General features: G+C 51.3%; 1 protein-coding gene across 1 annotated transcript in view; it reads right to left on the bottom strand.

Moving 5' to 3' along the window:
• Nucleotides 1–6,780, bottom strand: part of LOC144329706 (uncharacterized) — a 210,928-nt gene extending 204,148 nt beyond the window's left edge. Inside the window, exon 1 of the mRNA XM_077938669.1 lies at nucleotides 6,707–6,780. Coding sequence (XP_077794795.1) covers nucleotides 6,707–6,780 — 74 coding nt within the window. The remainder of the gene's footprint in view (nucleotides 1–6,706) is intronic.
• Nucleotides 6,781–13,639: the final 6,859 nt, after the last annotated feature.

Raw genomic sequence — 13,639 nt, 5'->3', positions numbered from 1 at the left:
AAAAGGAAAGGCAGTTTCTTGCATGATTCAGCTTCCAACTTAATGATTTTTTTCCGTTTTGGCTGTGAGTTGGGGTCCCAAGGCTTTATTTTTCCCTGTACACTATATTGTATGTGAAAATTGTTGTTTGGGACCTAAAGTTGTTTACTTACTCCACCTGCATCCGTTAGCTCCATTTCCATTTGGAGTGGCTTCTGGAAGGCTGGAATTGAAATCCACCAGTGCCCATTTCAAGGTATTCCCAACATTGCCTGGGAAAAAGGAGCCCGGATACGCTTCCCTGTGGATGCAGGTCAGTCATCATAACGCACAGAAACAGCGTTGACCTCAGCCTGGAGCCATCGTCCTGAAAGGGGATTCTTCTCAGCTCGGGCCCGAGACTGATCCCTGAGAAGCGGCCGCTCCATCCCTGAACCCTTCCTGCTTATGTCTCCTTACTTCCTAGTGATCACGACATTCAGGCTCAGAATGCCGCAGGCCTATCCCACTGGAAGCTGCCGAGGTGCCTCCTGCCACTCAGGACGCCCGGCACAGCAGCAGGATCAAGGGACCAGCAGGGAAGAGGCTGCAGTGATTTGGGGGAACAGCCCGAAAATCACCTGGAGCCTGGTGGCAGGTGGTCCCACCTCCTCCCCAATATTAGGTCCCAGAGAAAATGACAATATGAGCAGCTCACGTCACCATTATTAGCAGAGTCTTTTTATTCTTTCCTTAATTTTTTGCCATTAAATGGAGCTCTATAGGCCCATTTTCTTTTTTCTTTCTTTTTTTTTTTTTTAGACAGAGTCTTGTTCTGTTGCCCAGGCTGGAGTGCAGTGAAGCGATATCGGCTCACTACAAGCTCGGCCTCCCGGGTTCACGCCATTCTCCTGCCTCAGCCTCCCGAGTAGCTGGGACTACAGGGCCCCATCACCATGTATGGCTAATTTTTTGTATTTTTAGTAGAGACAGTGTTTCACTGTGTTAGCCAGGATGGTCTCGATCTCCTGACCTCGTGATCCACCTGCCTCAGACTCCCAAAGTGCTGGGATTACAGGCATGAGCCACCCCGCCAGGCCTATAGGCCCATTTTCTGCTTTTAATGCCACCAATACATGAAATTCCAGAGCTGCTTCTGTGAAACATACTTTCATTTTCATTATTTTATTATTCATTACATTAATTCTAGTATTCTATTCTCTTTGTTTTTTTAAGAAGAACTTCAGCGAGAGAGGGGCTATCCCTGCTGCCTTGTGGCTGCAGAAGGAGAGAGAAGGAGCCTCTCCTAAAAAGGGTTTCATGAAAGCCCTGAGGCGAGATACTCACTTCAGAGGGTTCAGGACAAGGACACTCACTTTGTTCTGTGCGGTGTGGAGACACGGGTGAGCGTTCCTCAGTGACACCAACTGGTTCCCTCTTGTCCTCAGCTGCCAGTGCCCTGGGACATGTCATTTGGACAAAACCATTTTCCATGTCCTGCCATCCATTCCACGGAGGCAGGAGAAAAGGGTCTGGAGGCAGGAACGTAAGGCCGATTCACCTTGACTTCCGAGAACGAAATCAAATGGAAACTCTTGCGGTATGACAAGAAATATCCTCTCCATTTACACAGGGCTTACACCGAGTACATGACTTTGTAATTTTACTTCATCCTCTTCATTTACGTAGGGTACACACCAAGTAACCAATGGAAACCTCGAGAGGGGATTTAAGCCCTAGAAACTTCAGTAACGGGCCCCCTGTGCTCAGGCGCTCTCACCCTGTGGAGCGTGCTTTCATTTTCCGTAAATGTCTGCTTTGCTGCTTCATTCTTTCCTTGCTCCATTTTTGCATTGCGTCCAATTCTTGGTTCAAGGCACCAACAACCTGGACACTTTCAACCAGTAACATTATCTTAATATCTTGTTTTAAAACTGAATTCTGTTTTTCATCTGTTCACCTAGTTTTTAGAAAATAACAATGAAATACCAATTGGAGCTTACCACAGCTTAATAGGAGGGTCACTATGAGCTATACAACAGGTTTGATGTTTAAAAGTTTGCAACAATTTTTATTGCTCTTTCATTTACAAACTACAGTAAACATTTAGTTTTTTATGTTTAATTATGAAATATATGACACCTAAGAGTCTATAAAATTTGGCTGGGCACGGTGGCTCATGTCTGTAAGCCCAGCACTTTCGGAGGCTGAGGCGGGTGGATCATTTGAGGTCAGGTGTTTAAGACCAGCCTGGCCAATGTGGTGAAACCCGTCTCTACTAAAAAAATACAAAAAGTTAGCTGAGCATCATGGCAGGCACCTGTGATCCCAGCTACTCGGGAGGCTGAGGTGGGAGAGTTGTTTGAACCCAGGAGATAGAAGTTGCAGCGAGCCGAGATCGTGCCATTACACTCTAGCCTGGGCTACATGAGCAAAACTCCGCCTCAAAAGCAAACAAACAAACAAAACTGAATGCATAATCTGATAGATTAATAATTGCGCTGTTGTCATCATGCATTAGCATCGAGTGTCTTGAAAGGCTACAATGCGCCCTTCTTTCATCACCTGGGTCTCCCTTCTTCACCCAGACATAGGACTAACGTGTTAATGTTTGTCTTGCTTTTCATAAGTTATATCATTTCTCTGTATATTATTCAGCCATATCATATGTTATAGTTTGTGAACTGTATGTGGAATAGCAGTGTATTTTTCAGTAATTTCCTTTGTTCACTGTAATTTTTCATTGCTGATGCTTCTAACGGCAGTTCATTTTCACAGCTGTATCATATTCCACAATGTGACTATGCCAGCTTTTTTCCTTGATAGAGATGTATTTGGGTGGCTTTCAAGTGTTTTCTATGTCTACAATCACTGCCTAAATATTCTTGCCCCGTATGTGTCTCTTGGAGAAGGCAGTGCAAAGGCATTTCTGGGGCAGACATGCCTGAGAAGGCAAGTGTGAGGCCACAGAGGGGCGTGTCTAGCTTTTTATGAAATACAGTCTCTTAACGGGAGCAACAGCAGTGGATACTTTGCCAGCAGTTGATCTTTTCCACATTTTGGATTTTTGTGGCTCTGCTCAATTTGTTTCTTGAATTATTGGATGTATCCACAGTACTTTGTTTACTTATGTTTTGTAACTTTTTGCACGGGGACTTATCTTTCTTGGAATTTTAAGTGGGGAGATATTTTGAGGACAGGGTTGCATTGTTTCAGCAAAGATGTTCACTCACATGGGGTAGAGGTGAAGTTAGCAGCCGCCTGGTGCCACGTCGATTTGACCCATGCTCTCGAGGTCTTCCAGCATGAACTCCTGGAGGACTGTTTCTCATCGGTTCTCAGGGTCAGTGGTTTTCCCTCCACCCAGCACCAATGCAGGGACAGCTGCTCTCCTTGCTGCTCCTGCTCTGAGGTGGGCTTTTATTTTAAGTCTAAGATGTCAGATTTCTGACCTCATTTTGGAGAGACATCCGGTTTTGTTTCTGATGCCCCATCCTCTGTGCAACTGTCTAAACAGAAAAATAAATTCCACTTTGGTTCCCGCCAATTCCTTATCGACTGCTGTGGATTCCATCCTTCAATGCCAGCCCAGTAATGCACTTACAAAGATGCATTTTTGTAGGTTTTACCCAACATCTCAGTTGTTTTCGTTGGGAAAGCTATTTAGTGTCCCTTATGTTGAAAGTTGGAAGCGCCTGGCAGCACTATAGGTGAGAGAGCTGCTCTTCCCCCTTTTCATCATCTTCACGCTGGGTCCAGGCCTTCTTCACTCTGTGATTAAGATGCCACAATGGGCCGGGCATGGTGGCTCATGCCTGTAATCTTAGCACTTTAGGAGGCCAAGGTGGGTGAATCACCCGAGGCCAGGGGTTCAAGACCAACCTTGCCAACATGGTGAAACTCCGTCTCTACTAAGAGTACCAAAAATTAGCCCGGCATGGTGGTGGGTGCCTGTAATCCCAGCTACTCTGGAAGCTGAGGCAGGAGAATCACTTGAACCCAGGAAGTGGTGGTTGCAGTGAGCTGAGATCGCGCCATTGCACTCCAGCCTGGGCAACAGAGTGAGACTCCATCTCAAAATAAATAAATAAGTAAACAAAAAAATAAATAGCTGCTATGGCCTCTGAGCTGCTTGCTCTGCCTCTGGCATCCATTCTCATGCCCCACATTAGCAGAGATGCACTCACACCCAGTGGGAAGGCAGGGCGACTGAAGGACTGTTATTATTAACAAGAAAGATAAAATAATTCTGAGGATAATGTATAATTCTGTTTCCTAGAAATATAAAAATGCTCTGATAAATTATTAGAATTAACAAAATTCAGTTTAGCACTCATATTCCAAATGATCACCAACTTTAATATGTCAACAGTAGCAAGACTAAATAATAAGAGGGAGTGAGGGGGTTCACTCACAAGGGCCAGGCCTCTGCAGAGAGGGCAAGAAGGTCGACTCACTCTGCAGCTTCCTGGCCCATCATCATTTTCCGTGGGGAGAGGCTTATGGGGCCTGGCCCTCCCTCTCCTGCCTGGGGCCTCCAGCCTAGTCTCAGGGCTGAGCAAGGAATAAGCCCCATTTAGCTCATTTCCTCACTTGACCTTCTTCTGGACTGAAACGCATTTGCTTTCCGAGTGCTCATCAGGGAGCCGCACATAGAAGCCCTTGTTTTCTCCCCACTGCTGACTGATTCTGGGTTCGAAGATGCCCCCATTCCCCTGACTCCTTGGACACTGCATCTTTGGCTTTCACTCCAAGATTTTGACCTCAGTTAAGGGTTCAGAAACTCTCTTTTTAAACTTTATTCTCAGATTGGTTTTCTAAAAGTCAGGCCAAAAAAAAAAAAAAAAAAAAAAGACACATAAAGTGGGCGAGTCAAGTGTGAGTGTAAAGTTCCGAGGATGAAGCCGAGCATACACGAACCTCTGTGAGGGCGGCGTCTGTGCTCAGGAGTCATGTTCATCCCAGAGCTTCCCAGGACACAGACCTAAACAAAAGGAAAAAAAGGAGGATAACAGAAGTAAATGCTAAGATTCAACATAAAATCCCATTTTTTTGGTGAATGCGTTTTCCCCTTAATTTCTAGGCATTTGGCATCATGGAAATAGAACAGCAGCATCTTCTACCTGCATGGCCGAGCTTTTTCAGGTGGGCAGAATAAACCAGGACAGTATACAGATCAGAGGGCAGGTTGGCAGGTGTGGATGGCCACAGAGGATGTGGGATGATCCTAAGGGGCCTTTCTACCATGATGTGTATGGGATGCAGGGAGGAGACAGAGAAGCAGGCAGGGAGAAAGGGGGCGGGGGAGAGTGGGAGAGAGAGAGAGAGAGAAAGGGGGAGATAGAGAGGGAGAAAGGGAGGGAGGGAGAGACAGAGAGAGGGAGAGAGAGAGAAAGGGATGGATAGAGGGATGGAGGGAAGGACATAGAGAGGGAGAAAGAGAGAGAGGGAGAGAGGACCAATTCACCACTTTTGTCCAAAAAACCAGGCCAAATGTCTGGAGCCCAAGCGTACCTTCTCTAAAGGGTTTTGGAGCATATTGTTTTTAATTCCCTTATTCCTGCAGCTCTTCTAGAATATGACCATCTTCTGACTGTTCTATTCTTTTCTTTCTTTTTTTCTTTTATTAAATACACTCCTATAATTTGAGCTTGTTTTCCTATCTTGTAAGCTATATCCTGGCAACATTCCAAGAATGAGTCTAATTTTATTGTTTTATTTATTTATTTAAACATTTTTCTTCTTCTTTAAGAATGATTCTAGAAGTGGAATTTCTTGCCCATGGATGCAATTGTGAGGACATTTGTAAAGCTCTTGTCCAATGCCAGTCCGGAAGACTGGTCCTGAGAAGGCTCCTTGAGCAAGAGGGGGTCTGCTGCACAGCTCCCGGTAGGCACCTGTGCCACTGATCTGGGTTGGCAGAATGCCAAGCTCCACAGGTAGCCTCACAGCCTGGGACGTGGGTGTCCTAGAACAGCCCTGAGGTCCTATTTTGCCCCTCCTGCCATTGTTCCTTCTTCCCTGATGTCATTCTGCTTCTAGGAGGACTTCCTTTAGGTTCCTGTGACCTGGCCTTCTGTTTGATTCATACTGAGCTGTCTTAGTTCATTCAGGCTGCTATGACAAAGTGCCATAGACTGGGACGTTTATTTTAATTATTTATTATTTATTTATTTATTTATTTATTTATTTTGAAATGGAGCCTTGCTCTGTTGCTCAGGCTGGAGAGCAGTGGTGCGATCTCGGTTCACTGCAAGCTCCACCTCCCGAGTTCAAGTGATTTTCCTGCCTCAGCCTCCTGAGTAGCTGGGACTACAGGTGCCCACCACCATACCTGGCATTTTCTTTTTTTTTTTTTTGTATTTTTAGTAGAGATTTGGTTTCATCATGTTGGCCAGGATGGTCTCGATTTTTTGACCTCTTGATCCACTTGGCTTAGCCTTCCAAAGTGCTGTGATTACAGGCGTGAGCCACTGTGCCTGACCTAGACTGAGTGATTTATGAACAACGGATACTAATTTCTCACAGTCTGGAGGCTGAGAGTCCAAGGTCAATGGAGTGGCAGACTTAGTGTCTGGCAAGGGCTGCTTTCTGCTTCATCAAAGGAACCATCTCACACCACCCTCCCACGGTTCAGGAGCAAGTCAGCTTTCCATGGTCCCTTTTACTAATCTCATTCTGGCTCCCAGAAGCCAGGGGGGCGGGCCAGGGGTGGCTGCCAAGGGCTAGAACGCGGGGGGTGCCTCACCCGCCAGTGATGGCGCTCCCAGAAGTAAGGGGGGCGGGCCGGAAGTGGCGGCGGGGAGCCCGATTGGGGGGCATGAATGCAACCCCAGCGATGGGGCTCCCAGAAGCCACGGCGGCGAGCCGGGGGTGGCAGCTGGGAGCCCGATCGCGGGGGGTGCCTGAACCCCCGGCGATGGGACTCCCAGAAGCCAGGGGGGCGGGCCGCGGGTGGCGGCTGGGAGCCCGATCGCGGGGGGTGCCTGCACCCCCGGCGATGGGGCTCCCAGAAGCCAGGGGGGCGGGCCGCGGGTGGCGGCTGGGAGCCCGATCGCGGGGGGTGCCTGCACCCCCGGCGATGGGGCTCCCAGAAGCCAGGGGGGCGGGCCGCGGGTGGCGGCTGGGAGCCCGATCGCGGGGGGTGCCTGCACCCCCGGCGATGGGGCTCCCAGAAGCCAGGGGGGCGGGCCGCGGGTGGCGGCTGGGAGCCCGATCGCGGGGGGTGCCTGCACCCCCGGCGATGGGGCTCCCAGAAGCCAGGGGGGCGGGCCGCGGGTGGCGGCTGGGAGCCCGATCGCGGGGGGTGCCTGCACCCCCGGCGATGGGGCTCCCAGAAGCCAGGGGGGCGGGCCGCGGGTGGCGGCTGGGAGCCCGATCGCGGGGGGTGCCTGCACCCCCGGCGATGGGGCTCCCAGAAGCCAGGGGGGCGGGCCGCGGGTGGCGGCTGGGAGCCCGATCGCGGGGGGTGCCTGCACCCCCGGCGATGGGGCACCCAGAAGCCAGGGGGGCGGGCCGCGGGTGGCGGCTGGGAGCCCGATCGCGGGGGGTGCCTGCACCCCCGGCGATGGGGCTCCCAGAAGCCAGGGGGGCGGGCCGCGGGTGGCGGCTGGGAGCCCGATCGCGGGGGGTGCCTGCACCCCCGGCGATGGGGCTCCCAGCAGCCAGGGGGGCGGGCCGTGGGTGGCGGCTGGGAGCCCGATCGCGGGGGGTGCCTGCACCCCCGGCGATGGGGCTCCCAGAAGCCAGGGGGGCGGGCCGCGGGTGGCGGCTGGGAGCCCGATCGCGGGGGGTGCCTGCACCCCCGGCGATGGGGCTCCCAGAAGCCAGGGGGGCGGGCCGCGGGTGGCGGCTGGGAGCCCGATCGCGGGGGGTGCCTGCACCCCCGGCGATGGGGCTCCCAGAAGCCAGGGGGGCGGGCCGCGGGTGGCGGCTGGGAGCCCGATCGCGGGGGGTGCCTGCACCCCCGGCGATGGGGCTCCCAGAAGCCAGGGGGGCGGGCCGCGGGTGGCGGCTGGGAGCCCGATCGCGGGGGGTGCCTGCACCCCCGGCGATGGGGCTCCCAGAAGCCAGGGGGGCGGGCCGCGGGTGGCGGCTGGGAGCCCGATCGGGGGGCGTGCCTGACCCCCCGGCGATGGGGCTCCCAGAAGCCAGGGGGGCGGGCCGGGGGTGGCGGCTGGGAGCCCGATCGCGGGGGGTGCCTGACCGCCCGGCGATGGGGCTCCCAGAAGCCAGGGGGGCGGGCCGGGGGTGGCGGCTGGGAGCCCGATCGCGGGGGGTGCCTGACCCCCCCGCGATGGGGCTCCCAGAAGCCAGGGGGGCCGTCCGGGGGTGGCTGCTGGCAACCTGATCTGGATATTTGGAAGAGTATCACAAGGGGTTGTCCAGTGTCTGTGATACTGAGATTAATATCTGTCTCTCGGCCTTGGAATATTGAGAAGGATGAAACAGAGTGAATGTCCACCGTGTGCCACATTGCGAGTAATATCAGCCTGTCCCCTCCATGGATATTAACAACAATATCCCAGACTGGGTGTACGCCTCCTGCTGTACAGAGTGCAATATCATCCTCTCCCTCCCAGGATAGTAATTACAATATCACTGGGCGGGAGCACACAGCCTGTGAATTATTATCATACTCTCCAACTCCTTATACTAGGAACTATATCTCAGAGAAACTGTCCCCTCAGTGCCATATTCGGACTAATAGCAAAGGCTTCTTCCGGGAATATTAGGAGCAATATTACCGCGTAGCTATCCATCCATTGCTATAATTGGAGTCATGTGATACTCTACCCCCGTTCATATTAGGATCAGTGTCACGTGGTGAGTGTACACCTACTGCGATATTAAAACTAAAGTCCTGCTTTCCGACCCTGGTTATTAAGAACAGCATCACAAGTAGGTTTACACTTCCTGTGGAATGAGGAATAATAATATGATTATTAATCATCAATGATCGATTTTAATCATTATCAATGATACTAAAAATTCATAAGATAGCATTATTAATTATGGATAATGATTTTCAATACATGATAATGCCTGCTTTCAATTAATTATTAATATTAATGTCATCAAATAATATTATTAGTTCCTAATACTAATCATTATTGTATTCCCAGCATCACTGGGTATTGAGTTAAGTCACATTAATTGCTAATATCCTAATATTATTATTAATAGTGATATTACTAATAATTATGATTACAAATGGTTAACCTTTTAAACCAGTATTCATTTTTACTCTCTTTATTGTGATCATTAATATCAATAATTATTATTAATATTAATATAATTATTAATATTAATGATTAACAGACTTGCTCCTGATGTAAACCCGGGAGAGGACGATGTTCATTTCTATATCACAACGGTGTACACCCCCCGTGAGAGAGTTTCCAACTTCTGCTTGGGAGAGGAGGATATGACAATCAGTTTCACTGGAAGTAGAAACAACGGTGGGATACTGTTCTGAATATTCAGGGGGAAGAGGCTGATGTGACTCCTAATAGAGAGGGGGTTACTCCCTCTGAGGTTGTGCACACTGGGGGTGTACAATCGTCTGAGAAGGAGTTGAAAATGTTCCGAAGGTGAGATGATATTACTCAGAATATGAGACAGAGGCTGGGGGTCCACAAGGCTCCCAGCAGCCAGGGGGGCGGGCCGGGGGTGGCGGCTGGGAGCCGGATCGCGGGGGGTGCCTGCACCCCCGGCGATGGGGCTCCCAGCAGCCAGGGGGGCGGGCCGGGGGTGGCGGCTGGGAGCCCGATCGCCGGGGGTGCCTGCACCCCCGGCGATGGGGCTCCCAGCAGCCAGGGGGGCGGGCCGGGGGTGGCGGCTGGGAGCCCGATCGCGGGGGGTGCCTGCACCCCCGGCGATGGGGCTCCCAGAAGCCAGGGGGGCGGGCCGGGGGTGGCGGCTGGGAGCCCGATCGCGGGGGGTGCCTGACCCCCCCGCGATGGGGCTCCCAGAAGCCAGGGGGGCCGTCCGGGGGTGGCTGCTGGCAACCTGATCTGGATATTTGGAAGAGTATCACAAGGGGTTGTCCAGTGTCTGTGATACTGAGATTAATATCTGTCTCTCGGCCTTGGAATATTGAGAAGGATGAAACAGAGTGAATGTCCACCGTGTGCCACATTGCGAGTAATATCAGCCTGTCCCCTCCATGGATATTAACAACAATATCCCAGACTGGGTGTACGCCTCCTGCTGTACAGAGTGCAATATCATCCTCTCCCTCCCAGGATAGTAATTACAATATCACTGGGCGGGAGCACACAGCCTGTGAATTATTATCATACTCTCCAACTCCTTATACTAGGAACTATATCTCAGAGAAACTGTCCCCTCAGTGCCATATTCGGACTAATAGCAAAGGCTTCTTCCGGGAATATTAGGAGCAATATTACCGCGTAGCTATCCATCCATTGCTATAATTGGAGTCATGTGATACTCTACCCCCGTTCATATTAGGATCAGTGTCACGTGGTGAGTGTACACCTACTGCGATATTAAAACTAAAGTCCTGCTTTCCGACCCTGGTTATTAAGAACAGCATCACAAGTAGGTTTACACTTCCTGTGGAATGAGGAATAATAATATGATTATTAATCATCAATGATCGATTTTAATCATTATCAATGATACTAAAAATTCATAAGATACCATTATTAATTATGGATAATGATTTTCAATACATGATAATGCCTGCTTTCAATTAATTATTAATATTCATGTCATCAAATAATATTATTAGTTCCTAATACTAATCATTATTGTATTCCCAGCATCACTGGGTATTGAGTTAAGTCACATTAATTGCTAATATCCTAATATTATTATTAATAGTGATATTACTAATAATTATGATTACAAATGGTTAACCTTTTAAACCAGTATTCATTTTTACTCTCTTTATTGTGATCATTAATATCAATAATTATTATTAATATTAATATAATTATTAATATTAATGATTAACAGACTTGCTCCTGATGTAAACCCGGGAGAGGACGATGTTCATTTCTATATCACAACGGTGTACACCCCCCGTGAGAGAGTTTCCAACTTCTGCTTGGGAGAGGAGGATATGACAATCAGTTTCACTGGAAGTAGAAACAACGGTGATATACTGTTCTGAATATTCAGGGAGGAAGAGGCTGATGTGACTCCTAATAGAGAGGGGGTTACTCCCTCTGAGGTTGTGCACACTGGGGGTGTACAATCGTCTGAGAAGGAGTTGAAAATTTTCCGAAGGTGAGATGATATTACTCAGAATATGAGAAAGAGGCTGGGGGTCCACAAGGCTCCCAGAAGCCAGGGGGGCGGGCCGGGGGTGGCGGCTGGGAGCCCGATCGCGGGGGGTGCCTGCACCCCCGGCGATGGGGCTCCCAGAAGCCAGGGGGGCGGGCCGGGGGTGGCGGCTGGGAGCCCGATCGCGGGGGGTGCCTGCACCCCCGGCGATGGGGCTCCCAGAAGCCAGGGGGGCGGGCCGGGGGTGGCGGCTGGGAGCCCGATCGCGGGGGGTGCCTGCACCCCCGGCGATGGGGCTCCCAGAAGCCAGGGGGGCGGGCCGGGGGTGGCGGCTGGGAGCCCGATCGCGGGGGGTGCCTGCACCCCCGGCGATGGGGCTCCCAGAAGCCAGGGGGGCGGGCCGGGGGTGGCGGCTGGGAGCCCGATCGCGGGGGGTGCCTGCACCCCCGGCGATGGGGCTCCCAGAAGCCAGGGGGGCGGGCCGGGGGTGGCGGCTGGGAGCCCGATCGCGGGGGGTGCCTGCACCCCCGGCGATGGGGCTCCCAGAAGCCAGGGGGGCGGGCCGGGGGTGGCGGCTGGGAGCCCGATCGCGGGGGGTGCCTGCACCCCCGGCGATGGGGCTCCCAGCAGCCAGGGGGGCGGGCCGGGGGTGGCGGCTGGGAGCCCGATCGCGGGGGGTGCCTGCACCCCCGGCGATGGGGCTCCCAGCAGCCAGGGGGGCGGGCCGGGGGTGGCGGCTGGGAGCCCGATCGCGGGGGGTGCCTGCACCCCCGGCGATGGGGCTCCCAGCAGCCAGGGGGGCGGGCCGGGGGTGGCGGCTGGGAGCCCGATCGCGGGGGGTGCCTGCACCCCCGGCGATGGGGCTCCCAGCAGCCAGGGGGGCGGGCCGGGGGTGGCGGCTGGGAGCCCGATCGCGGGGGGTGCCTGCACCCCCGGCGATGGGGCTCCCAGAAGCCAGGGGGGCGGGCCGGGGGTGGCGGCTGGGAGCCCGATCGGGGGGCGTGCCTGACCCCCCGGCGATGGGGCTCCCAGAAGCCAGGGGGTCGGGCCGGGGGTGGCGGCTGGGAGCCAGGGGGGCCGTCCGGGGGTGGCTGCTGGCAACCTGATCTGGATATTTGGAAGAGTATCACAAGGGGTTGTCCAGTGTCTGTGATACTGAGATTAATATCTGTCTCTCGGCCTTGGAATATTGAGAAGGATGAAACAGAGTGAATGTCCACCGTGTGCCACATTGCGAGTAATATCAGCCTGTCCCCTCCATGGATATTAACAACAATATCCCAGACTGGGTGTACGCCTCCTGCTGTACAGAGTGCAATATCATCCTCTCCCTCCCAGGATAGTAATTACAATATCACTGGGCGGGAGCACACAGCCTGTGAATTATTATCATACTCTCCAACTCCTTATACTAGGAACTATATCTCAGAGAAACTGTCCCCTCAGTGCCATATTCGGACTAATAGCAAAGGCTTCTTCCGGGAATATTAGGAGCAATATTACCGCGTAGCTATCCATCCATTGCTATAATTGGAGTCATGTGATACTCTACCCCCGTTCATATTAGGATCAGTGTCACGTGGTGAGTGTACACCTACTGCGATATTAAAACTAAAGTCCTGCTTTCCGACCCTGGTTATTAAGAACAGCATCACAAGTAGGTTTACACTTCCTGTGGAATGAGGAATAATAATATGATTATTAATCATCAATGATCGATTTTAATCATTATCAATGATACTAAAAATTCATAAGATACCATTATTAATTATGGATAATGATTTTCAATACATGATAATGCCTGCTTTCAATTAATTATTAATATTCATGTCATCAAATAATATTATTAGTTCCTAATACTAATCATTATTGTATTCCCAGCATCACTGGGTATTGAGTTAAGTCACATTAATTGCTAATATCCTAATATTATTATTAATAGTGATATTACTAATAATTATGATTACAAATGGTTAACCTTTTAAACCAGTATTCATTTTTACTCTCTTTATTGTGATCATTAATATCAATAATTATTATTAATATTAATATAATTATTAATATTAATGATTAACAGACTTGCTCCTGATGTAAACCCGGGAGAGGACGATGTTCATTTCTATATCACAACGGTGTACACCCCCCGTGAGAGAGTTTCCAACTTCTGCTTGGGAGAGGAGGATATGACAATCAGTTTCACTGGAAGTAGAAACAACGGTGATATACTGTTCTGAATATTCAGGGAGGAAGAGGCTGATGTGACTCCTAATAGAGAGGGGGTTACTCCCTCTGAGGTTGTGCACACTGGGGGTGTACAATCGTCTGAGAAGGAGTTGAAAATTTTCCGAAGGTGAGATGATATTACTCAGAATATGAGAAAGAGGCTGGGGGTCCACAAGGCTCCCAGAAGCCAGGGGGGCGGGCC

Source organism: Macaca mulatta, chromosome 7, assembly GCF_049350105.2.
Source record: "Macaca mulatta isolate MMU2019108-1 chromosome 7, T2T-MMU8v2.0, whole genome shotgun sequence".
Taxonomy (NCBI): domain Eukaryota; kingdom Metazoa; phylum Chordata; class Mammalia; order Primates; family Cercopithecidae; genus Macaca; species Macaca mulatta.
The sequence above is the reverse complement of the archived record's forward strand: the minus strand, read 5'-3'. Positions and strand labels throughout refer to the sequence as shown.